This window comes from Peromyscus maniculatus, chromosome 8, assembly GCF_049852395.1.
Source record: "Peromyscus maniculatus bairdii isolate BWxNUB_F1_BW_parent chromosome 8, HU_Pman_BW_mat_3.1, whole genome shotgun sequence".
In the NCBI taxonomy this organism is placed as follows: Eukaryota; Metazoa; Chordata; class Mammalia; order Rodentia; family Cricetidae; genus Peromyscus; species Peromyscus maniculatus.
This window is the reverse complement of record NC_134859.1, coordinates 87,654,327-87,677,749: the sequence shown is the minus strand read 5'-3', so window position 1 is coordinate 87,677,749 and position 23,423 is coordinate 87,654,327. Positions and strand designations below refer to the sequence as shown.

At 53.9% G+C, this 23,423-nt stretch overlaps 1 protein-coding gene across 11 annotated transcripts in view; it reads left to right on the top strand.

Moving 5' to 3' along the window:
- Znf385c (zinc finger protein 385C) overlaps nt 1-23,423 on the top strand; it is a 53,102-nt gene that overhangs the window by 11,040 nt on the left and 18,639 nt on the right. For 3 of the 11 annotated variants that reach the window (XM_076543384.1, XM_076543383.1, XM_076543385.1), the window contains exons 1-2: nt 7,443-7,754; nt 16,203-16,454. In XM_076543384.1, the coding sequence (XP_076399499.1) occupies nt 7,592-7,754; nt 16,203-16,454 (415 nt within the window). In that variant the 5' untranslated portion in view covers nt 7,443-7,591. Of the gene's footprint in view, nt 1-6,687; nt 6,756-7,442; nt 7,755-8,651; nt 8,671-8,714; nt 8,900-11,780; nt 11,846-16,202; nt 16,455-23,423 lie in introns of those variants that run through there. The other 8 variants (XM_076543386.1, XM_076543392.1, XM_076543391.1 and 5 more) reach the window with 8 other exon arrangements.

Genomic DNA, 23,423 nt, shown 5'->3' with positions numbered 1-23,423 from the left:
TATTGACTCATTGGATCCCTGTAAAGACCCACTAAGTGGGTACTATTAGTATTTATCCTTATATTACACATAGGGGAAACTGAGGCTCAAAGGCAAGATTTGAACCCAGGTCCTATAGCTACACACTCTTGCTTCTGTTAAAAGCGAGGAAGGCATTCCTTAGGCCAGGTGCCTCAATAGATGTGTGGGTCCTTCAAAGGGAGGATGTTTCCCAGACCACGTGTACCTTAGTGACTATAACTACACATTGTCCCCACGCCAAGGGACAGGAAGAGGACGGAAGTCACACTTCTTGGGAGCAGTAGAAATCAAGAGTAGGACAGATCGGGAGTCAAGAGGAACCCTGTTGCAACTCTGCTGCCCAGGGCCCAGCTGCGGAAGCTGCTGTCCCGGGCACAAGCTGATCTAGACTGTATTCCTTCAACAAGGTTGAGTTATACCCTGAGGGGTGCCCAGCTGGGGCCATGTGCTGGGAACAAGCTGACCCCATTCCCTAGAGGCCAATGTCCATTGGAACACAAAGCATGGTGTGGGGGCCGCAGCCCAGGCCTGAAGGTGGAGGACAGCCTGGGAGTGTGGTTAGCAGATCTTCCCGGGCTGAGCTGGCAGCCGGGTGGGATGGGTGCTGGGGGGATGGGTAACATGAAAAGTAACAAGCAGCGTCAGTGGGGCGGGTGGATGAGGACTCCAAAAGCCAAGCCTGGGGCTCAGACAGCTTTTCCTACCAGCATCTCTGTTCAGCTGCTCCTCAGAACCACCCAGATACAGTTGAAAAAGCAGCCACAGAGAGGTCTGGTGGCACAGGACTGGAATCCCAGCACTCGGGAGGCGGAGGCTGGGGAATCTAGAGTTTGAGACCCTGAACTACATGTTCAGATCCTGTCTGAAAAAAAAACCTCCCAAAACAAAACAAACAAACAAACAAACAAAATAGAGTGTCTTAGTTAGGGTTTCTATTGCTGTGGCGAAACACCATAACCAAAAAGCAAGTTTGGGAGAAAAGGGTTTATTTTTGTAAAGGCTTACACTTCCACATTGCTGTTCATCACTGAAGAAAGTCAGGACAGGAACTCAAATAGGGCAGGATCATGGAGGCAGGAACTGATGCAGAGGCCAGGGGCGGGTACTGCTTACTAGCTCAGCCTGCTTTCTTATAGAATCCAGGACCACCAGCCCAGGGATGGCACCACCCACCATGGGCTGGGCCCTCTCATGTTGATCACTAATTGAGAAAATGCCTGCCCCTGGATCTCATGGAGGCATTTCCTCAACTGAGGCTCCTTCCTCTCTGATGACTCTAGCTTATGCCAAGTTGACACACAAAACCAATCAATACATAGAGCATCTGGGCATCGGGAGGTGGATCAGAAATTCACAGTCATCCTTGGTTACATAGTGAGTTCAAAGTCAGCTTGGGCCACATGACACCCTGTCTCAAAAAGGGAGAGGGGAGGGGCTGGAGAGATGACTCAGCAATTAGGAGCACTTGCTGCTCTTCCAGAGGGTTGGTTCCCAGCACCCACATCAGAGGCCTCACAATTGCCTGCTACACCAGTTTCAAGGAGCCAACACCCTCTGGCCTCCTCACTGGTGCACATAAACTCACACAAGTACGCACACATACTAGTAAATAAAAAGCAAAATAGTTTAGCCCTGTTCTATTGCTGTGAAGAGACACCATGACCAGGGCAACTCTTGTAAAGGAAAGCATTTAATTGGGGCTGACTTACAGTTTCAGAGGCTTAGTCCATTGCTATCATCATGGCAGGTGGCATGGCAGCAGAAATGCCAGGCTTGGTGCAGGAGACGTCGCTGAGAGCTACATCCTGATCCACAGGCAAAGAGAGAGACTGAATCTGACACAGGCTTTTGAAACCTCAAAGCCCACCCCCAATGACACACTTCCTCCAACAAGGCCACACCTCCTATCCTTCTAACCCTATCAAAGAGTTCCACTCTGTGACTAAGCTTTCAACTATATGAGCCTATGGGGGGGGGGGCATTCTTATTCAAACTACCATGCAAAGAAATCTTAACAGCAACAACAAAACTCTTTACCCCAGGTCCCGGAGTCTAAGCCTGAGGGTTAGGAGCTGGAGGAGGACCCTGCCAAACTTCCCAGGAGATACTTCCAAGGCCAGGTATGCCTTTGGAAGGCTGGTGGACACAAGAGTCTAGCCCTTAGGTACACATTAGAATCACCTGGGCAGAAGATCAAAGTTCTCAGGCCACAGCACAAGGCAAGCTCATCAGAGCCCAAGGGCCTTGGGCATTAGAAGTTCTCAGAGTTATTGGTAGTTCTGGTTTTGGTTCAGGTGAGTAAGTACACAGAGGGACCTCTCCAGTGTGCCTGTCCCACTTGTTGGACAGATCTGGGCTGGGAGAAATGATTCTTATATTTCCTCTTAATTGATCCAGGGATCCCAGGAGGTATATTTGACCAAGCATAGAGGCGAGGCATTCCACACCCAGGCTGTGTCCTGGGCCCTTTATAGCTGAGGCCTTTGGGTAGCTCAGCTAGGGGAAACCTCCGGGGACTGAAAGAGGGGATGGGGCCCAAAAATATAGTGACACATTCTGTATCAGTAGGGTGTTTCCTGGAACCATGGAGGCGTACACTTTCAATCCTAGCCTGTTCAAGGCCAGCCTGATCTACATAGCCAGTTCTAAGACAGATAGGGCTACATAATATGACCCTGTTTCAGAAGAAAGAAAGAGAAGGAAGAAAGACAGACTCTTGGTGGTCTGTGCCACAGGTCACCAGAGAAGGATGCATGGATGTGGTCACCTGCTCCCTGGTTGACCAGATGGGGCTCTGGCCACCCCATACCACTGGCTCTTTCAGCCAATGGGCTTGGAGAGCCACCCTTCCTCCAAGCCTCAGGTTCAACTTCAGCTCCCTCTCTTCCATCCTGAGTTTGGATGGATTAGGTTGTGTCTCACAACAAGGACCAACTATGGGTTCATGGAGTGGACTTAGAGGGAGGATTCTGCTCAGCCGACTCATTAAATAAAAGGTACAGGAAATGAAGGGTGGGTCAGGAGCCTCGAGATCTTAATTTCCGTAGGGTTGGCCCTGGCTTATAGTCAGGGTTCCTGTGGGCATCTTCTGAATGCCTCTCTTGAAGTAAGAGGAAGGGAGCCAAGGTTGTCCCAGGGGGACCCCAACCCTTGGTCTTTACAGTCCCTTCCAGGTAGTAACTCCCGTGAAGTCCTCCAGTGGGCTGATTACCTGCTAGACTGCTGTGAGTGATGCTCATATGGGGAGGGGGCTGCCCCTGCTGGTTGGTGGTTTTCCAAACTCTCCAGCCTCTTTTTCTCTTGCTCTGGCCTCTCTACACACCCCCAGACAGCTCTGCCAAGCTGGGTGAGGAGGTCAAAATAATTTCCTTTGCTTTGACATTAACCTCAAGTAGGAATTGACTCTGGTCTGGGAAAGACTGAGGATAGGCTGACAGCTTTGAGGTGCAAGATGAGGGACAAGTGGGGGAGGGGCTCAGCCTAGACGTGAGTCTTGGGAGACTTGGGAGAGGGCACCCCGAGGCTTTTCAGCATTCGACCTAGGCTTGTTTGTCTCCTTACCACTTTTGAGACATTGGTTTCTAAAGCGCAGCTATGAGGAAGTTCTTTCTGAGGTCTAATCCTGGTTGCTTCTGCTGTAACTAAGGATTTTGTCCTCCTGGTGGGTGGGACTTTACAGTTTGCAGAGTGCTTGGTGTTGTTATCCCCATTGCAGAGAAGGCTAATAAGTGACCAAGTGGTAACACAAACGTATCTGCCTGATTCAGTCACACATATCCTCACGTGAGTCCCTCAGATCACACCCAGAGACACACCCCTCTGCACGTGTACCCCCCCCCCATCTCATCAACTCCAAAGTGCTTAGTCCTAGAGAAGTCATCCTGTCCATCCCCCTGCCTCTATCCCTGCCCGGGGAAGTGTATATGCAGCTCCTGTGGCCAAGGCCCGGGAGAAGGGGGTGGTAGACTTGGGAAGTCAGGGTTCCAGCTGCTCTGCTCCTTCGTGGGCAAAGCCTTTGAACATATAATGTGATAATCTCTGCCTGCTTGCTGCACACCAAGGGCCTCCCTGGGTTCATCCAAGAATCCATTAGGGACCTCACAGGAGGAACAAGCTCAGTGTCTGTACTGGGCAATCTGCCTCCTTGCCCCTCTGCATGCTGGGAAGGATCTGTTTGTTCTTTAGCTGCAAGACACAATTACCAGACACTGCTGGAAATGAGTCAGGCTTCCCGATTTGAGACCCGAATGGGGTGGGATGGGGGCTGGGCTTCTCTTCTATACTGAGCTATAGAAGGTTCCAGATTGGTGCTGCTGGCTCACCTGGCTGGGAGGCTGATGGGAGAGCCTAGAAACAACCTAGTCGGTGACTTACAGGCCGTTCTGTTGCCCCATCCCGATGTCCTGGCTGGGAAACTGAGGACAGCTGTTGTCCCCACGGCATCCCCGCTCAGAAGCCACCCAATTAGCACTCTGTCTGACTCTGTGTTCCCAGCGCCTGTCTCATTATTTGGGGATTTATGATTGTCCCGGTCACTGTGAAGGACAACTGTCCGGGTTTCCATCGGGGAGGGGAGAGGGGAGCCCAGCCAGCGCTCAGCCCAGCGGTGGCAGGAGGTGGTGCCATCCTGCTTGGGGCAGGATGGGGATTTGATTTCAGGGGGATTTGCGGCTAGTGGGGAGCCGCCCTGGCCACATGGTGGCTCAGAGCTATTTTAAGAGGAGGTGGGGGGGGAGGGGCTGGTGGCTTTGTCCCTCCTGTAGGAGCATAAAGAACCCAGGATGGATAGGGTAGGATGCAGACCCCAGATGGGGTTCCGTCCCACTTTCCCTCTGGAACCCATGGGTCCAGAACTATGGCAGTATAATCTGACCCCATGTGGGCAATGGGCAAGATGGAGAAGCAGCTGGGGAGGGATGGGGCTCCTGGCCTGAGCCCCATGGCAAGGGCCTTACTCCCACCAGAGTTCTTGCTATTATTATAATGGGTAATTATTATTATAGTGGGTAATTAGCATAATAACAGTTGCATATATTTATAGCCAAGATTACATTTATTGAGGGGCTTGAGATGTAGCTGAGTTGGTAGAGAGCCTGCCGAGCATACGTTCACAAAGCTCTGAGTTCAATCTCCAAAAGGAATATAACTGGGCATGGTCGTAATGCCTGTAGTCCCAGCCCCCGGGAAGTAGAGGCAGGAGGATCAGAAACTCAAGGTCACCCTCTCCTGTAAAGTGAGCTTAGGGGCCAGCCTGAGCTGCAAGAGACCCTGACTCAAAAGAAAGAAAAACAAGAAATTACATTTATTGAGCTCTCTGGGAAGGTCCCTGGGAGGGACAACAGGGGCAGCCTTGACGCTAGGTTCTCCAGTGCCCCTGTTCTCCAGGGCCACTTCCAAGTTGGGTAATAGCATACACCCCTCCAACCTCAGCATTCCCATCTCCAAGGCAGGCACCAGGCATGCCTAACTGGTGGTGCCCATGCTGTTAACTGAGCATCTGCTTTATCGGGAACTCTGTAAAGATGACCTCACAACACCTAACGCCGTGATGTATTGTTCACTGCCATGTTTTACAAGCTCAGAGAGGGGAGGTGATTTGCCCAAGCTCACACAGCCAGAGCACGGTACCTAGTCTGTTCTTCTCAAGCCCGCTGTGAGTCATTCTATTCACTGGGCAAATCTAGCAGTGTGTGTGCTGACTGGTGCCTGGGGGTTCGTGCACAGACACAGCGAGAGGAAGAGGACATGGGATGAAACCGGCAGGGGTGAGTCCCAGGATGGCCGACCTGGAGGCTTGGTGGCTTTATTTAGACCATGGGTCATTCTTTTCTGGCTGGAGGAGAACAAGGGGCACTGGAGCCCTCCCTGGGCAAGTGGAAGATGAGCAGGGGAGAGCCCGTGCCAGCCGGTGCCGTAATTACACAGGGGGCTGCCTTTTCTTCCCTCCTTACCGTACCCATTTGGTTTTGGTTTTAATGTAGTCCAGGCTAGACTAAAACTGGCTATGTAACCTAGGCTGGCTTCAGACTCATGATCCTCCTTCCTCAGCCTCCAGAGTGCATGTTCTCAGACATGCCACCATCATGCCTGGCCCCATCCCACCTTCATAGGGCAAAGGTCACCCAGCACACTGGAATAGGCCCTTAGAAGCACCTTAGCATAGAGGAAAGAAATAGCCTAGACTCTGGAGCCAGCCAGATGGCGTTCAGACCCCAACTCTATTGCTCTTTTGCTGTGTGACCTGGGACAGGTAAGTTAACCTCTCAGTGCCCCTCCATCCTTCCCTGCAGAATGAGAGTCTCACTGATCTTTAGGGGGATCATCAGAGCCAATGGGTCCCTAAAGCTGTGGGAAGGGTCTGGAAGACAAGGCCAGCTACAGAGGACAATATTTTGTCAATGTACGGGGTTGCTTCTAGGGATGTATTTTATTACTGTGTATCTAGGTGAAGCCACGTCTTTGCGGTGGCCCCGAGCTGGCACCTGTGGCCCTGCTGAGTGATGCCCCTGAGCTGGCAGATGGGAGGGCCAACAGCATAAACATGCGGTGTGCTGTTCATCTATCCAGAAAGTACTTGTGAACTGTGCCGTAGCTCGGCCGTGGTGTGCTTGCCAAGCATGCGTGAAGCTGTGGGTTTGAGGCCAAGCACCTCAAAAATAAAAAAGAGGGAGTCACTCACTAGGGAGCGAAACATGGAGACTGAACTCACCCACAGCTACATGCCACCGAAGCAGGTCTGGGGATTTCACGGACCGACCCTCAGCTCTGTCTAGACTGCAGGAGAGTAAAGGGGTGGTGTCTTTAATAGAGGACGGGTTGAGGCAGCAGGAGGAGACGGGTTCATTGTTGTGTCCTAAAGAGGAAAAGCCCAAGTCAGTTGGGGGGAGATGGAGCTGGGATGATGGGTCAGGTACTAGGCAGGGCATAAAGCCTCAGAATTACATTGACTGAGGAGAGAGGGCTCCAAGTGGTGGGAAGCCAGTGTGAGGTTTCAGAAGGCAAGAATACAGTGTGATGGGTTCAGTGTGCTCTGGGAGTCACATCTTTGAGGGCTTCCTGGAGGAGGAGGCCATATCCAGCGCAGCATATGGAGGAATATGGTTTTAAGCTGGTTGAGGAGACCTCTATGGACGAGGCTTCAGCCAGATCTCTCTATGTAAAGCAGAGTGGCTTGTTCTGTGTCACATGGAACAGATGGAGGACCAGGATGTGGGTGTCACTGGCAAAAGGCTGTCTCCCCCAGAGATGAACTAGTCAGCAATGGAATGGGGACATTCTGTGGGGTCCTGGGGTCTCTGTCATGGGCATGTCCAAGCTTAGGGCAGAGGGTAACCGGTCAGGGATAGTGTAAAAGAGACAGAGTGACCTCTAAGGTCCCTTCCAAGTCCGAGCAACTGCCTTCACCACTGACAGACGTGGGGTGTGGACTGTGGGAAGGCAGAGTGACTGGGTCTGGAGAGAGGATGAGTGTCCTGTGGGGTGGCACGTATACAGGGTGGATCGTAGCTGCCGTCCCTTTCCTGGATTTACTTTTTAAAAAACGGGCAACTGTCTTATTGAGATGTAATCCATGTACCATACGATCCGCCTGTCTAAAGTGTACGGACTTCCAAGTGGCTACGAATTTGTCCCTTCACAACTCTCTATGGAGAATCTCCTAAGCGTTCATCAAGCTCTGCGTTGGTGTCTTGAATACCTGGGAAATAAAGGTCCTGCCTCTGTGGGGAAGACAGGTAAGTGTTCAATCCAAAGAACAGTCACCTGGGAGACGCAGGAGATGATGGTTGGGACAGAGCTGGGAAAGGGGGTGTGGGAAGTGACATTTGAGCCGAGGAGACCAGTGACAAGTAGATAGTGAGGTCAAGGGAATATTCCAGGCTAATGAACAGCAAAGACCCTGGGGCTGGAGTCAGTGGGTAGATTTGAAGGCCAAGACCGGCCAGGAGCCTGGGTGGCCGTCCAGTGCCCTGTCTGGTGGGCCAGGCATCCCCAAGGTTCTATGGTGCTTTCTCTTTAGGTGGTCTGTCGCTTAAGGTTCCCCTCAGGTCAAGAAGGGGTAGGCAGCATGCAAAAGCCACCTGTGACCCTTTTCTATGGCTTCTGCTTTCTTACCTGGTGATTGCTTCTCCAACGCTTAGTGCCAGGGCTAAGGGGAGGTCATGACACCAGCCCCTACCTCCACAGATCCTCTCTCTGGCTGTAGCGTCCCCGGCAGTCTCCCCTCCTGCCCCTCACCTCTGGACAGTCTTGGGCCAGTCTGAAGGTTTTGGTGCTCACTTCCTGAGTGACTTTGGACCCGGATCTTTTCCTGCTCTGTAAAGTAAGGACTGAGCCAGTCTGGGCAGAGTGGATGTCTCCTGGCATCTAGGAGTGTGCCTTGAACCGCAGTGTCTGTCACGTCCCAAATAAAAAGGTCCAGGAGGAAGGTGGGTCCGCTGCGCTGGACCAGCTCTTCAGCCAGGAGCCCCTCTCTGCCCCTCTCTGCGGGGTTTTCCAGAGCGGGGCTGGGGAGGGCTCCTGGCAACTACTCGGACACGGGCCATGCAGGGGCGGGCTCGGAGGAGGCGCGGGACAGGGACTGGCCGGCTGTAACTGAGATCACAATCGCCCTGGTGCCGCTCAGCGGGGTGCGTCCCTGGCCCTGTTCAGGTAGGCGGGGGCGCCAGACTCCCGGTTCCCTGCGCGGACTGACTGAGGCGAGGTGGGGGGTGGGGGAGGGAGGGGCAAGCTCAGCAGGGCGGCTTGGTGAGGTCGGGGGGTGGGGGGGCAGTAGTGAGGTCCCTGCCGCGCCTTGTGACCTAGGGATATTCAACTTAACCTGAAGTTGAGGTTGGGAAGGAGACAGCCTGGGTGATGATCGCGGGGAGGACCTATAGCTGTAGGTGATGGCCAGGGAGGCTGGGATCATTTGGCAGCTAGAGATTTGCCTTTGGGAACAAGGGCTCCACCAAACGGCCTGTTTCTTTTCCTCAGGCGTTCAGAGGATCCCAAAGTCCAGCTAGCCCATCAGCTGCCAGGTGGGCTCTAAAATGGGGGGGTCCCGAGTTTTTGTTTTTTTTTTTTGAGGGTGCAAGGGGCACTTCTACCACCTGCCCCTACCCATGACCTTCTCAGGCATCCATGGCTTTTTGTCCTGTCTCCTCCTCCAAGCCCAGGGGCTCATTTCAACAAAGAGGGGGTCCTCCTCGTTTCATCCACCCCCACTCCTCCTCTGAAGCCATCCCTGGATCCCCCAGACCTCCCTCCTGACTCCCAGGACCGTCCGACTTTGGGAGTGTTGATTGGTGGTGCTGTGGTGGGCAGAGGGTGGGTTTTGGGGTGCTATACTTTTTGACACTTTAAAGAGTATGGCTAGGAGAAGTAGGATCAGTGCAAGCTCTGCCAGGGATGCAGGCCCAGGGATGCCTGGGAGAGAGCATAGGGCATAGCACACCTACTCCCACAAGTTAGGTTTCACAGGCTTTTCCAGGCAGCAGAGGGAAGAGAGAGCGGCACTGAGTCCGCTAGCCCTCCCTTCCCCTACCTGAGCGGTAGTTACTCTGAACTGCTATTGAGGACCATGTAAGGAAAGATGCGGGTTAGATAGTAAGAAGGACTTCCTTACTTCTTAAGAATGGGTTGTGGGTCTTTTAGAGGAGTCTTAAGGCTCAGGAGAAGAAGCCCCTTCTTCTTTGGGGCTTTCGGGAAGAAGGGGGTGTCCCCTGGAGCACCTAGACGACACCAAGGAGTGGGGACAGGGCAGGGCACAGGGAGAGAAAGGCTGGGATCTTATCCGAACCATCACACGCCCTCACCTCCTCTGCCCTCTTACCCTACCTTGGAGCTGGATGGGAAGCTGACTTTCCAAAACTCTTGGCCAGCTCACTCCCAATCCTAAGCACTCAGAAGTCTCCAGGGAGGAAACAGGTTTCTGTTGTCACTACTTGAGAAAGGAGACAGACATGGCTGTTTGGCGCTTGTCCCGTGGAACTTCAGGCCTGGCCTCTGCTTCCTGGGCCCAACCCCAAGCATCTTGTATGGGACTGGGGGGCCAGCAGGGCTGGCCTTGTTCAGAGCACCCAACTCGGTCCTCTAGGTGGGGGCTTCTGGCTCCTGTGGGGTCTGAGTCATGAGACGACCCTCTACCCTACATGCTATGGCCTCTGGTCCCTTCCCATCCCTTCCTCTGCATGGGCTGACAAAGGACCTCACAGGAGAACGGTAGCTGAGAACCCCACTGAAGCCCAGGGTTCTGAAATGCATTTATCATCCATCCAGCGTGGTGGAGAGGGGACCTGGGGAGCTGCGCCCCCTCCATCCCACCCCTAAGCTCCCTGTGAACAGTACAGGCTGGACAGAAGCCTCCACAGGCACCCTGAGTCCCAGCCAGCGTGGCTAGGCACCATCAATTGCATGTACTCCAGGACTGTTTTCTCTGCTCACCCTGGGAGACGGGAGGAGGCAGGCGGCTGGCTGAGATGGCAGAGAAGCCACCAAGCTTGGTGGCAGTTCCTCCAGCTCACCGAAGGGCCTCTGGCTCCACGAGGACAGGAGCACGAGGAGGCTTCTCCTCTTCTAGAATCTTCCTTGCGTAACTGGGTCCATGGTAGGGTGGCCCTCCTCCCACTCTGCTCATAGCCAGGAGAGTGACTGAGATGGTCTGCTTGGGCCCTCACCCTGACTCCGTAGGACAGTTTGGGATGTGTATGGGGGAGGGGGACCTGGCCCAGTTCACTTGCCTCTTCCACTCTGAACCCGCAGAACCTCCGGAGTGTCCTGAGGTGTGGGGGTGTGGGGGGGTTTCTACAGTGCCTCGCGGTGCTGGGCACTCACCCACCGGGCAGCAGCTCCTTTTTATGCAACGAAGACAGGGTCACAGAGCCCGGCCTGGCCGCCCCCAGCACACAGCTGCTCTCTCTGATTTACCACTGTGGCTCTGTCTGTAAAGGTCCCAAGAGATCATGTTCAACCTAAGTCCTCTCTCCTTAAAGACCAGGAAACCAAAGCCCAGATAGGCAGGGACCAGCTGAGATTGGCCCGCTAGCCAGGCCCCCTTCTCAGGGCCAGGGCCTGGGGCCTGGCTGGAAGAGATACAAGGTGGCTGTTGGCAGACCTGGGGGAAATGCCAGAGTGTAATTGGGCTCATTAAGTGTTTGCTGAGGGAGTCTCCATGCCGGGCTGAAGTTGGGAACAGGCCTAGAAATTTCTCCTCCAGTTACCCCTTTGGAAGAGGACATCTTCCCTGGCCTTCTGGGAGACAACCCTCTCCTCTGTGTGTTCTCTGGCCTTTCACCCCTGACCCTCTCACCCTCTGCATAGGCAAGCAGAGGATCTCACTGGCGAGCAGTAGCCGAGGAATCCACTAGAAGCCAGGGGTTCTGAAAGGCATTCGTTATCCATCCAGAGCTGTGGAGAGGGGACCCTGGGGGTTGTGTCTGAGTGCTCCCCCCCCACCAGCTCCATGTGGACAGATATAGCTCTTTCATAGGCTGCCCCCCCCCCATCATACTCACAGCCCTTCTCTCTGCTTCAGCCTTGGGCCCTCTCTCAGGGAAGGTGGGGAGAGGGAGGGGTACCCCCTTCCTGGGTACACTGGACAGATGGACCCACGCATGCTCTTTCTCTCTCGTCCTGTCCTTCCATCTGGCCTCCTTGGCTCTGGTCCTATCGATTCTCACCCAGAGTGTGGCATCTCCCTGCCTGGCCCCCGCCCGTGTCCAGGCTGTCTCTCAGCTAGGAGCTTTCTGCCCCCATCTTGTCTTCTCTCTCTCTCTCCACAGAGGAGGCAAGAGCTCTTCAGCCCCTCCCGATGCCTCCCCTCCCTCTGCCCTTCGAGGAGGGGAAGGTAAGATTTCCTAGGAGTCTTTAGCTCAGCCCCCCCCCCACCACCACATTTACCCAGATGTGCAGCCCCCTGGAGTCCTCAGGGCACACTCTCCAGCTCTTCCTCCTCTTCCTCATCCTTTGTTCTCAGCCACAGTCCAGGCTAGATAGGACTGGGGTCAGGGAGGGGAGTCTACTGACTTTGGGTCCCCAGCAGACAACCTCTGGGGGTCAACAGTAGCAGGGAAAGGATGGGGGGGTGGGGGAGGGGGGAAGGTGACCACCCTTTCCTGGAAGCCTCTGAGCCCGGCCCCCACTCCCCACCCAGCTCAGGCAACCTCAGCACTCACCCAAGAGCATTCTCAACCTAATAGGGGAATATATAGCTGATATCCTCCCATGATCCCCTTTGGGCCTTTGAGCAACCTCCCCACAGGCTGTTCAGGCAAAAGAGGTGGGACAGGGCAATGGTTAAGGGCTCTGAGTCAGACAAGTGCAGTTCAGGTCTAGCTGGGAACCGTGAAGTTCTCTACCCTGTGGAGGCGTGCAGCAGGCTGCTAATAGTGTCCACCTCATGAGGTTGTTGTGGAGTTTTAAAAAGATCTTGCTGGGTGGTGGTGGTGCACATCTTTAATCCTGGCACTCAGGAGGCAGAGGCAAGTGGATCTCTGTGAGTTCAGGCCAACCTGGTCTATGGAGTAAATTCCAGAACACCCAGGACTACACAGAGAAACCTTGTCTTGAAAAACAAAACAAAACAAAGAACAAAATAGAAAAGAAAAGGAGGAGGAGGAGACAGGATCTCACATAGCCCAGGCTGGCCTTGAACTCTCTACGTATCCAAGGCTGACTCTGAATTTCTGATCCTTCTGCCTCTCCCAAATGCTGGGACTACAGGCATGTGCTACCACACTGGGTTTTATATGCTTCTAGGGATCAAGTCCAGAAGTTCATGCATTCTAGGCAGGCAACAATAGCAACTGAGCTATTGCCCTAGGCCCAGAGAAGCTTCTGGGTCTTTTTTTCTCCAGTTTTCACCCTGGTTTTCCCTGGTCTTTGAAGCAAGGCCACTGCCTTGCTCTTGGACTCCATTTCTTCTCATCACTAAGACTAAAGGGGAGGTCACAGGAGAGCGGTGAGTCATGATGGTGTTGAGTATGGCTGGTGTGGTGTGGTGTGGCGCGCGCGCGCCCATGATGTTCACGTAGAGTTAGACAAGCCCTGTGCATCCCCACACTTGCCCATGCCTCCATATGACTGAGAGCCCTGGCTTAGCTGGGACAGTGTCGCTCAGGAGGGGACAGCTGGGGAGGCTGGGTCAAGCAGGACAGGCCACAGCAGGCCCAGCATCCTGGCAGGGGACACACGTTAGCCCAGCATCCCGGCAGTTCTGCGAGCCCAGAGGCTGTATATCACAGAGGTTTAAGCAGCAGTGTGGCACATAGTTGTCTGCTCTCTTGAGCCATGTCCCCGTCCAGTCTGCCATAAATTGCACTGAGATTTCAAAATATCCCTGTCCCCTTGAGCTCTTCCTGGACAGCTAAGAAAGTCCCATTCCTTTGAGGCCTCCACCTGGCTCTTGACACCTGGGCCACCTCTTCTAACTCTGGCATCTGGGACCTCCTTCCCATCTCCTGCTAGAGCGTGGAGGGAGAGTTAGAGAAGGCAGAAGAGCTGTGAGGCCTGCCACCTAGGGCCGAAAGAGGACTAAGTATTAGTGAGACTCCACGCAGCACTGGGGACCTGAGAGTGTGACCTCCAGTGTGGCTTCTGTGGGGGAGGGCAGTGTTCTGGGTCCCTGGCATAGCTGTAGGGGGTGACTTTGGTGTCTCATGCATTTAGAAGAGTGATGTATCCCTGCTCAGGGTAGCTGCCTCTTAGCTTCCCGATAGCTGCCCACTGGACCACTTGGAAGTGACTGCTGGTACTTCAGCCCAGGGGCACCACCCTGAACCCAGGATGGGAGCTTCAAATTCTCAGGCGTCTGTGGCTGTATGAGGGTCAAACCCACAGTGTGTTAGTTTAATAGAGTACGAGTAAGAGAATAACACAAAATGGACAACAGAGTTGATTATCTCACAGAGCTGGGTTCTCAAGGCTGGTGCCTTTGAGGACCGTGAAGGGGAATCTGTCCCATGTCATTCCCCTAAACTACAGTGGATATCTGGTCATCTTTGGGATCCCTCAGCTTGTAGGTGCATAGCCTGATCTCTGTATCCATCCTCCCATGACGTGCACACAGGGTGGATGTGACAGTGAACAGAGACACTTGTAGTGACCTAACACGTCGAGAGTGACATGTGGCCAGAACTGAGACTGGAGGTGTGAACCATCAGGGGACACCTACTCTAAGCTAGGTCACTCTTCCACCCACAGTCCCCACACGAGCAATGACAGACATGTCTCACATGGACCACTGCCCACAAAAACACCAAACAGTTCACGGAGAACATTCAGGAGATGCGCGCAGGTTCACGGCCATGGACTTGGGTAATCAATCTCCTCTTCAGATGTGGACACCCCCCCACACACACTAGATGTGTGCTCTTGTGAGAACCTTGGGGTATTTCCTAACTGAGCTGATATGCAGTGGCTAAGGACGCAGGAAGTGACCTTGAAGGAGGAGTATTAGCTCTCTCCAGCTGCCACACAGAGCAGTGCAAGACAGGGGCTTAAACAACGGAAATGTGTTGTTCTGGAGCTAAGGACCCATGGTGTCACAGCGTTGGCGGTGGCAGTGGTGGCTTCTCTCCTTACTTATTATTTTCATTAATTAATCATAGACAGGGTCTGGTGTACCCTAGGTTTGTCCTCAAACTCTCTATGTAGCTAAGAATAACCTTGAGCCTCTCATCCCTCCAAGCGCTGGGATCACAGGCATGTACCACCGATGCTTGGTTCCCGTAATGTTGGGGACTGAACCTAGGACTTCCCTCGTGCTAGGCAACTCTATCAACTGAGCTACAGACCAACCTTCTACTCTTTTTTTTTTTTTTTTAAAGACATTTTGCTATGTAGCCCAGGCTGGCTTCCAGCTCCTGATCCCCCGCCTAAGCCTCCACTAAAGCTGGGATAACAGGTGTGTGTTAACACCCAGGCTCAGGGTTGATTTCTTCTGAAATAGCCTTGTTCAAATTTCTTTCTTATTAAGACAGTATTTGAGCAGGGTGTTGGTGAGCTGACCACTCCTTTAATGCCAGCACTTGGGAGGCAGAGGCAGGCGGTTCTCTGTGAGTTCGAGGCCAGCCTGGTCGACAGAGTTCCAGGAGGAACCCTGCCTGGGGAGGAAAAAAGTCTTTTATCCAAATGCAGTCACATTCTGGTATACTTAAGGTTAGGGCTTCAACATGAGTGGGAAAAGTTTGCACAGTTCATCTGTGATTAGAAAGATGGGCTCATCCATGCTTTCCCCAAACCTTGGGGTTGCTCAAGTCTGAGGGGAACAGGCAGTGACTTCAGGAAGTCTCCCAGTGAAGCTGAGGCAGGAAACACACACATGTGCATACACACACATATGTACAGGTGCACACACATATACTTATGCACACACACATTGTAAACATGCACATACACATACCAGGAAGGAAGTGAATATCACAAGTTCTGTCTGAAAGAGGGGATTTGGCAGCCAGCTCCTGAGCAGAAACAGAAGCCGACAAATGAAAGTCCCCAAGAAATGAGGAAGGAAGGGGAGGTTATCTGGGAAATGGGGGTAATTGCCTAAAAGGAGGACTTGAGAGTCCAGGCTGGGGTGTCCAGGCTGGGACACTGTGTGTTCTGATTGTCTCAACCAAATGGCCAACGGTGGCCTCAGCTCAGGTGACCAAGACAGTAGGGACATCTCAGGCCGTGTGGGACAGGGGCTGGGACGTCTCTGCAGGCTGTCACTCTTGGTGAATGTCACCTGGCTAGGTATAGGGCACAAGATGGCTGGGTTTCTGGCCAGAGGACTGTTGGTCTCCAGTAAGTATACTGTACCACATGCCTGGCAGGGGATTGTCAGTTCCTGCCTCGAGGCTGAGAACAGGACAATGACGTCCCCAAACACGACTCTGCTGGTCTCCTGCTGATTCTGAAGTGCTGCTTGTCTCCAAGACCCCATCTTCCTCTCTGAGATTGGCTCTCGGGCCCTGAGATCCTGTGAGCCACCGGCCTCCCAGTGTGCAGCCATGTCTTACAGTCTTCCCAGTACTCCCGTATTTTAATGCTGCTCTGCCTAAAACAGGCCACCCCACCATGTTTCCTCTTGACATTTTGGAACTCAGGTGGGGGTCACCTGGCATACCCACCAGCGTCTTCAAATTGCAAACCTCTCCCGCTCTGTGGGTTCGCAACCATTCAGCCGTCACATGTCTGTCTCCTTCTCTCTATCTGCTCAGGTATGAAGAGGCCACTGAGCCCGTCCCCCTCAGGCGAGAAGGAGCCCCCCACCACTGCAGCACCTGAGTGCCCCCCTCACTCTCCAGAGTCATCGAAGCCTAAGCGGGAAAGGAAACGACCTTCCTACACACTCTGCGATGTCTGCAACATCCAGCTGAACTCCGCTGCCCAGGCCCAGGTGCACTGTGGGGGACGTGCCCACCAGAGGAGGCTTCGGCAGCTCAGCCTGGGCAAGACCTCCACAGGGCCAGGTCAGTGCAGAGTGGCGCTGAACCTAGCACCCTTCCTAAAAACTGGATCTGGGTCCCTTAAGGGGGACTGGGTTTGTGGCTTCCCTGACACTGTCGGGTTTTATTTACCAAGCTGGGGATGTAGCCCAGCGGCATGGTACCTGCCCGGCATGTGCTCTGAATTTAGCACCGCAAAACCAAAGAAAGTTTTGTTTTGCTTCTGGACAGCTTTCTATGGGATCTCTTGGGACAGGAGAGTCTTCAGGGCTCCTCTTGAGGTCCCTTCATTTCTAGGAGCTCTCCCTGAGGGTGGTATGTGTGATTAGGACATTCATAACATTTCCCCAGCCTGGAGCATCCTGGCAGGGACAGTCTTCCAGACAGTGGCCTCTCCCTCAGGGTGTTCCAAGCTCCTGCTCTTCAGGCTGAGGTCAGCACAGTGCACAGCACTCCGACCAAGGAACAACAGGAGCTGCTCTTCCTGTGGCAGCCGGACTCCCGGCCAGGATTTCTGCCTCTCCCTGGCTGGGGTGACTTTGTAGGGTTTAGTTGCCGATGCTGGAGGGGCAGCTGGCTGCAGTGCTGTGTTCTGGGGGAGATGGGTGAATGCTTCTGTGAGGGTGATGCCTGCTGACAGGCACATGGGGGTCACGAGCTGCAGGCTGGCAGGGAAGACAGAGCCACACGCAGGCCTAGGGAGGAGAGGAAGGGGGCATTGGTACCCCAGATCCTGGAGGTGGCTTGGAGAAACCCACCTTGCAGTCCGGCTGGGCGGTTTTGCCAGAGGCTACCCTGAACCTTGAGAGCTCCTAATCATCGGGTGACATTTATACTGTGTCCCCTAAGCATGATAGGAGTTGAGACATTCCCTCGGGGGCACAAAGGCCTTGGAGGGAGAGAGCATGAGCATGACAGGTGAGGAGCATTTCAGGCAGAGGTCACATCCACAGCAAGTGACAGGAAGACTGTGGTAGTGGGAATTAATTCCTCCAAGGAGACACTTAGAGCTGAGCTCTCAAGGCTGTGACTAAGCAATCTGATGGATCAATATTTCTGGAGCATGCAAGACGGGGGTTCAAAGGTCATTCATTTAAGCTGGGTGGGTGGTGCATGCCTGTAATCAGGATGCTGAGGCAGGCTGGCTGGCTGTAAATTCAAGGCCAGCCTGAATTATATAGCAAGATTGCCTTTTTAAAAGTCACACATTTATTTATCAAACATTTATTCATCAAATATATTTATTTATCTATTGAGCTTCAAGCTGCTGTTCAGGGGGCTCACTGTTTTTGTTGTTGTTTGAGACAGGGTTTCTCTGTGTAACCCTGGCCATCCTGAAACTCGCTTTGTAGACCAGGCTGGACTTGAACTCAGAGATCTGCCAGCCTCTGCTTCCTTCATGCTGGGTTTAAAGGCATGCGCCAACACCACCCAGCTTGAGGGTGGGGGACTCACATTTTTAAGGCTTTCAAATCTACCAAAAAAAAAAAAAAAGCTATCTAACTCACTCTATATAAAGATTAATTTATTCTCAGATAGTACTAGGCCTTGTAGAGATGAGTAAAGGGAGCGTCAAGAGAACCCAGGAGAAGGCTGAGCCTGTTGACACAGGTCAGTAATCCCAGTTATTTGGAAGGCAGAGGCAAGAGGATTTCAAGTTCAAGGCTAGCCTGGGCTAGAGAGTGAGTTCAAAGACAGCCTGGGCAACTTAGTGAGATCTGTCTTCATATTAAAAGGAACAAAGGTGGGGGTATAGTTCAGAGGTAGAACACTTGCCTAGCCTGCCTGAGGCTCTGAGTTCAATCCCTGGTACCGGAGGAAAAAAAGAAAAGGGGTAGTGGAAAGATACCAGGAAGGGGACCGAAAGCCTTGCTGGGCAGTGGCCAGTGGGGCCTGGTGCAGGGTATGGGCTGAGCTTGGTTGAGATAAGCTGGTAACCTCTGCAGGGGCTGTCCACCAGGTTAGCCTTTGACCTTTGTTTCAGAGGTGATGGGCTCCACAGCAGCAGTGTGGGCAGGCGTATTTACTGTTTCAGATGTCCCCAGCAAAGGACAAGAGAGAAGCTTAGAGACACACGGTGAAGAAAGAGATCATGTAGGAAAACAGTTTCATGTGGCAGAACCATCAAGGCTCGGTGATTGATGGGCCTTAAGGACCAAGGGAAAGGGGAGAGGCACGGATGACTTCCGGTAGGCAGGCTCTCGGGGAGGGGGAGAGTAGGGCAGTTCAGTTGTTAGAACGGGGTACCCAAGGGAAGAGAGCCAGTGCTGGTGGGGTCGGTTTGGGAGATCACCAAATTAGGAGTCACCGAGAAATGTGATGCCTAGCACTCCACTCCAGACCGTGCATCCGGGATGTGTCAAGAAATCAGAAGTGTTAGGCTGGCCCAATGCAAGATGCTGAGATACCCTCAGAGGGATGCTAGGTGCCTGCCCCTCAGCACTTACAGCTAGGCAGGGGAGGCAGGTATGGAACCAGGCCTTCTCCCATTGGCCATGCTGAGAGGTATGGCCAGCATGGTCGGAGTAGACAGGATGACAGCTGTGCTTAGGGCCAGGATGTGAGGCCTCAGGTTTCTAATAACCATGTTATTCGGAAGCTCTGGTGGGAGAAGCTGCCATCTTCACTGGTCTGGTTAATTCTGGGCCTTCGCCGGGTCGTGGCCTCAGGTACGTCTCCCTGGATAGGGAGATGCTAGCTAGCAGCCGCCCAAGGTGGACATCAGTTGTGGGAAGAAAAGCCATGGCGCTTTGAGTCCTGCTGAAAACTGGTTCCAGCCTGGTGTGGGATCAGGCTGGGGCTGCTGGAGCCCCCCAGGGAAGTGGAGAGATTCCCACCTAGTTCAGGGAAGCTGGAGGTGGGGAACCTTCAACAAGCTGCTTAATTCCTAGGCACTCACTGAGATGCCACACCACACAAGGAGACCCAAGGTCCTTGTCTCGTGTAACCACAGCTGTCACTTTGATTAGGGTCCTTTGGGGCTAGAGGCTTCCCTCGTGACAGGCATTCACAGGCAGTGAAGCCAGGACCCTCTCCTGCTGTCCTTCCTGAGGTGGCCTGTAGGAGGAGCTACAGAGGTGGGCGGGGCCCTTCCCTCCTTGAGCTTCCTCTCTGGCTCAGGTCTGAGGCCTCCTTCCTTAACCGCGACCAGCTGCAGGAACTCTCACAGCCACACCTGGGTTACACTTCCCCATCTCCACCTCTGGATACGCTCCCCCAAGCCTCCATATCCGCTGTCACCTGTCTGCCAGCCGGGAGGTCCCTTCAGTCTGGAGGGATGTGTCTTGGGCTAGCCTTTACTCCCTTACTCTGCTCTCAGGGGACGGGGATGTGGGCACCAGGAACACCGAGGTTGAAGCCAGTGACCTGACCGTACTCACCACACACAGACACCACCCTAAACAACTTACTTGATTCTTCAACATCTGCAGACACGAAGGCGTAGGCACAGCTTCCGTCCTGGCTGCAGTCCAGATGTTGGTACAGCACAGTGAGCTGGGAGACCTGGGTGAGGAGCTGTGGTCTTCCCCTGCCCTACATAGAGCATCGTTACATAGCCAAACTGCTCACAGAGCAGGCAGCCCCATGCCAACCCAGCAGATGAGGGTGTTCAGCTCTCACTCTATACACAGGACTATGTGGGCTCAGAGAAAATAACATACCCAAAGCCAGCTAGCTGGGTTTTCATCCCGGGTGGCTGCCTCTCAATCCGATCTCACACTCCTACCCTGGCTGAAGAGAGCAACCAATACTTGAAGAGAGGTTGAGTTGGTCAGGGTGGCATTTCCCTGTTATCCCAATACTTGGGAGGCAAGGCCAAGAGGGTTACTAAGAGTTTAAGGCCTGGTAGATGGAGAGAGTTTCCGGCTAGCCAGGCAGGGCTATATAGTAAAACCTTGTCGAGAGAGAGAGAGAGAGAGAGAGAGAGAGAGAGAGAGAGAGAGAGAGAGAGAGAGAGAGAGAGAGCCACAGTGTTTGAGAATGGGAAAGGGGCTTGGCCTGAGGAAGTAGGTCCAGCAAGATGATTATACAGATGCTCATGAACCTCCAGCCACATCTCTGTTCTGTGTTTCCTCCACTTAAAGTGGGGAACCAGGCCCAGCATGGTGGTCATACACACCTTTAATCCCAGCACTCAGGAGGCAGAGGCGGGTGGATCTCTCTGTGAGTTCAAGGCCAGCCTGGTCTATGCAGGGAGTTCTAGGACAGCCAGGGCTACATAGTGAGACCTTGTCTCAAAATAAACAAATAAAAGAAAGAAAAAAAGAAGGAAGGAAGGAAGGAAGGAAGGAAGGAAGGAAGGAAGGAAGGAAGGAAGGAAGGAAGGGGGACCACCAGCCATCTCCTGCCTCTCTAGATGACTAAGGAAGGATAGCTTCCTAAAGCCGGCCACTTCCTCTCTGACTCTGGGTAGACAAGCACTGTCTAATTGAGAATGAGGCCAGGCCCTTTCCTCACCATCCATCCTGTGCATTGTAACAGAAACCTGAAGGAACAGGAAGGGACTTCGGAAATGCCTTAAGCTCTGACTTACTGAAGCGGCTAGAGGGACCCTGGAGGGAGAATGTAAGATAGACATGGGGAGGGACCGGAGAACAGGAGATGGGTCAGATGAAGTCAAAGGTGACCCCATAGTTGTGGCAAGCAGAGTGGAGTCTTCCACACTCCCCACCCGACCCTACACCCCAGCCCTTCTCTCCTCTCCAACTTTGAGTTTTGAAGCTTCTGGCTGTACCCTGAGCCCTGGGAACCAAAGGTGTGGGTCATGCCTGAGTCACCAGCTTGATGAGCGCTCCTCACCCACTGTTCCCCACAGATGGATTAATTTCAGTCCCACCAGGAGGCTCCGGAAGCAGCCCCCCACCTCCCCCCTTCCCTCCCATCTCTCTGGGTTGCTGATTCCTCTTCACTGAAGTACCCCCTCAGCCCCCCCCAGCACCCCCCCCTCCGCCGCCGCCGCCGCCGCCGCCGCCCATCTCCAGCCCCATCATCCTGAGGCCTTCAGGTGCAAGCTTCAAAGAAATAGTATTCCCCTCCAGGCCACTGAGTCCAGCCACTGTCTCCTACTACGTGACAGGTGACAGAAATGTTTCCTACATTCTCCCAAGACAGCCAAAACATCCTCTTCCCCCAGGTGAGACCTGCCCCCCAGACCACCCAGAGAGGCGAGGCTGTCTGGGTAGAGAATTAGGGGGCTTAGCTTAGATCTCTGCCTGGAAGAAGGCAGAACTTTGGTGTCTCTGGGTGGGTTCATTAACTCTGGGCTTGAGTTTCTTTCCTTCCCCCTCAGAGCCCCTTCCTAACAAAGAGCAGCCGTGGTCAGTTCTTCCCTCGGCTTTGTGGGGCAGGTATGGGCTACCCTGAGATTGCTAGTGAGTCTGGTTATTGTCCGATGGAGACAGGATGCTGAATTGGTGCCCCCCACTCCCCACACCCCCCTTACTCCCCCCCCACACACTGGGTGCAGACAGGGTTTGGAATTCGAGACTGGATCCCAGCTGTGGCCTGACTGTCTCCTCTTTTCCAAACCCCCCTCCCCCCCCCCCCACCAGGTGCTCAGATGAGTAGGGAGCCAGCTTTCGGCACCAGGAGGGGGAGGAAGGAGCAAGGGCAGAGAGGAGGGACGGGAAACCCCAGCCAGGTGTCAGAAGCCCTAGCTGATCCGGCAGACTACTCCTCAGTTCCCTCCTGGCATTGCCGAGGTAACAGGTCTAAGGGGCTAACCTGGACTCCCTTCCTACCTCGGTGCTAGCCCTCTGTGACACCTCTCTGTTTCCCCTTCAGTGAAAGCAGGTAAATATGAGGTGATAACCGGGAGAGGAGGAAGTGGTGAGAAGAGGGAGGGCTTCAGCAAGTCCAGAAGCAGGGGAGCCTGGCAGCAGTGCAGGGGTGAAGTGTGGGGGTGGGGGGTGGGGGGTAGTACCTCTGTCCCTGGAGGTTTTCTGTGGACAAAGTCACCCTTTTGTTTCAGCACAAGAGGCACAAGGCAGGGACCCTGGGGCACAGGAGGGGGGTGAGTAGGACGCACTCCACGCTCTCTCTCCTCGGTCCCTGGTTTCCACATTCCCTCACACTCCTGCAGACTGGCAAAGACTCGGCTCAGTCCCCCAGGGTTGGGACTCAGAAATCAGGGGCTGGGCACTCCTTTTCTGGCAAAGGGGAACAGGGCTTTCCAGCCTAACTGGGAGTCCCTCCCCCGAAGCCCTCCCCTCCTGCCCTTCACATCCCCCTTCCCTCTGTCACTCTGGCTGGATTCCATTCGCTCCTGCTCTGCTCTCTGCTGTGTGTGGTGTCTCCAAAGGCTGAGAATGCTCTTGGGTGAGTGCGGAGGTCGCCTGACCTGGGTGGGGAGTGGGGGCCGGGCTCAGAGGCTTCCAGGAAAGGGTGGTCGCCTCCCCCACCCCCCCATCCTTTCCCTGCTACTGTTGACCCCCAGAGGTTGTCTGCTGGGGACCCAAAGTCAGTAGACTCCCCTCCCTGACCCCAGTCCTATCTAGCCTGGACTGTGGCTGAGAACAAAGGATGAGGAAGAGGAGGAACAGCTGGAGAATGTGCCCTGAGGACTCCAGGGGGCTGCACATCTGGGTGGGGCCCTGAGCTAAAGACTTCTAGGAAATCTTACCTTCCCCTCCTCGAAGGGCCGAGGGAGGGGAGGCATCGGAAGGGGCTGAAGAGCTGTTGCCTCCTCTGTGGAGAGAGAGAGAGAGAAGACAAGATGGGGCAGAAAGCTCCTAGCTGAGAGACAGCCTGGACACGGGGGTGTCACATCAGTGCCCTCACACCCCACTTTACCTGTGTCCCTACCTTCTCCTTACCTCCCCACATAGGGTCTTGTCAGGTCTTTTGTTTTTATTTCTCCCCCACCCCCACCCCTGCCCACCCTGGCTCCCATCAACTCTTGCTGCAACCCAGGCTGGTTTTGAACTTACTCTGTAGCCTAGGATGGCTTTAAACTCACCATCCCGTCTCAGCCTCAGTGCTGGGATTGTGTGC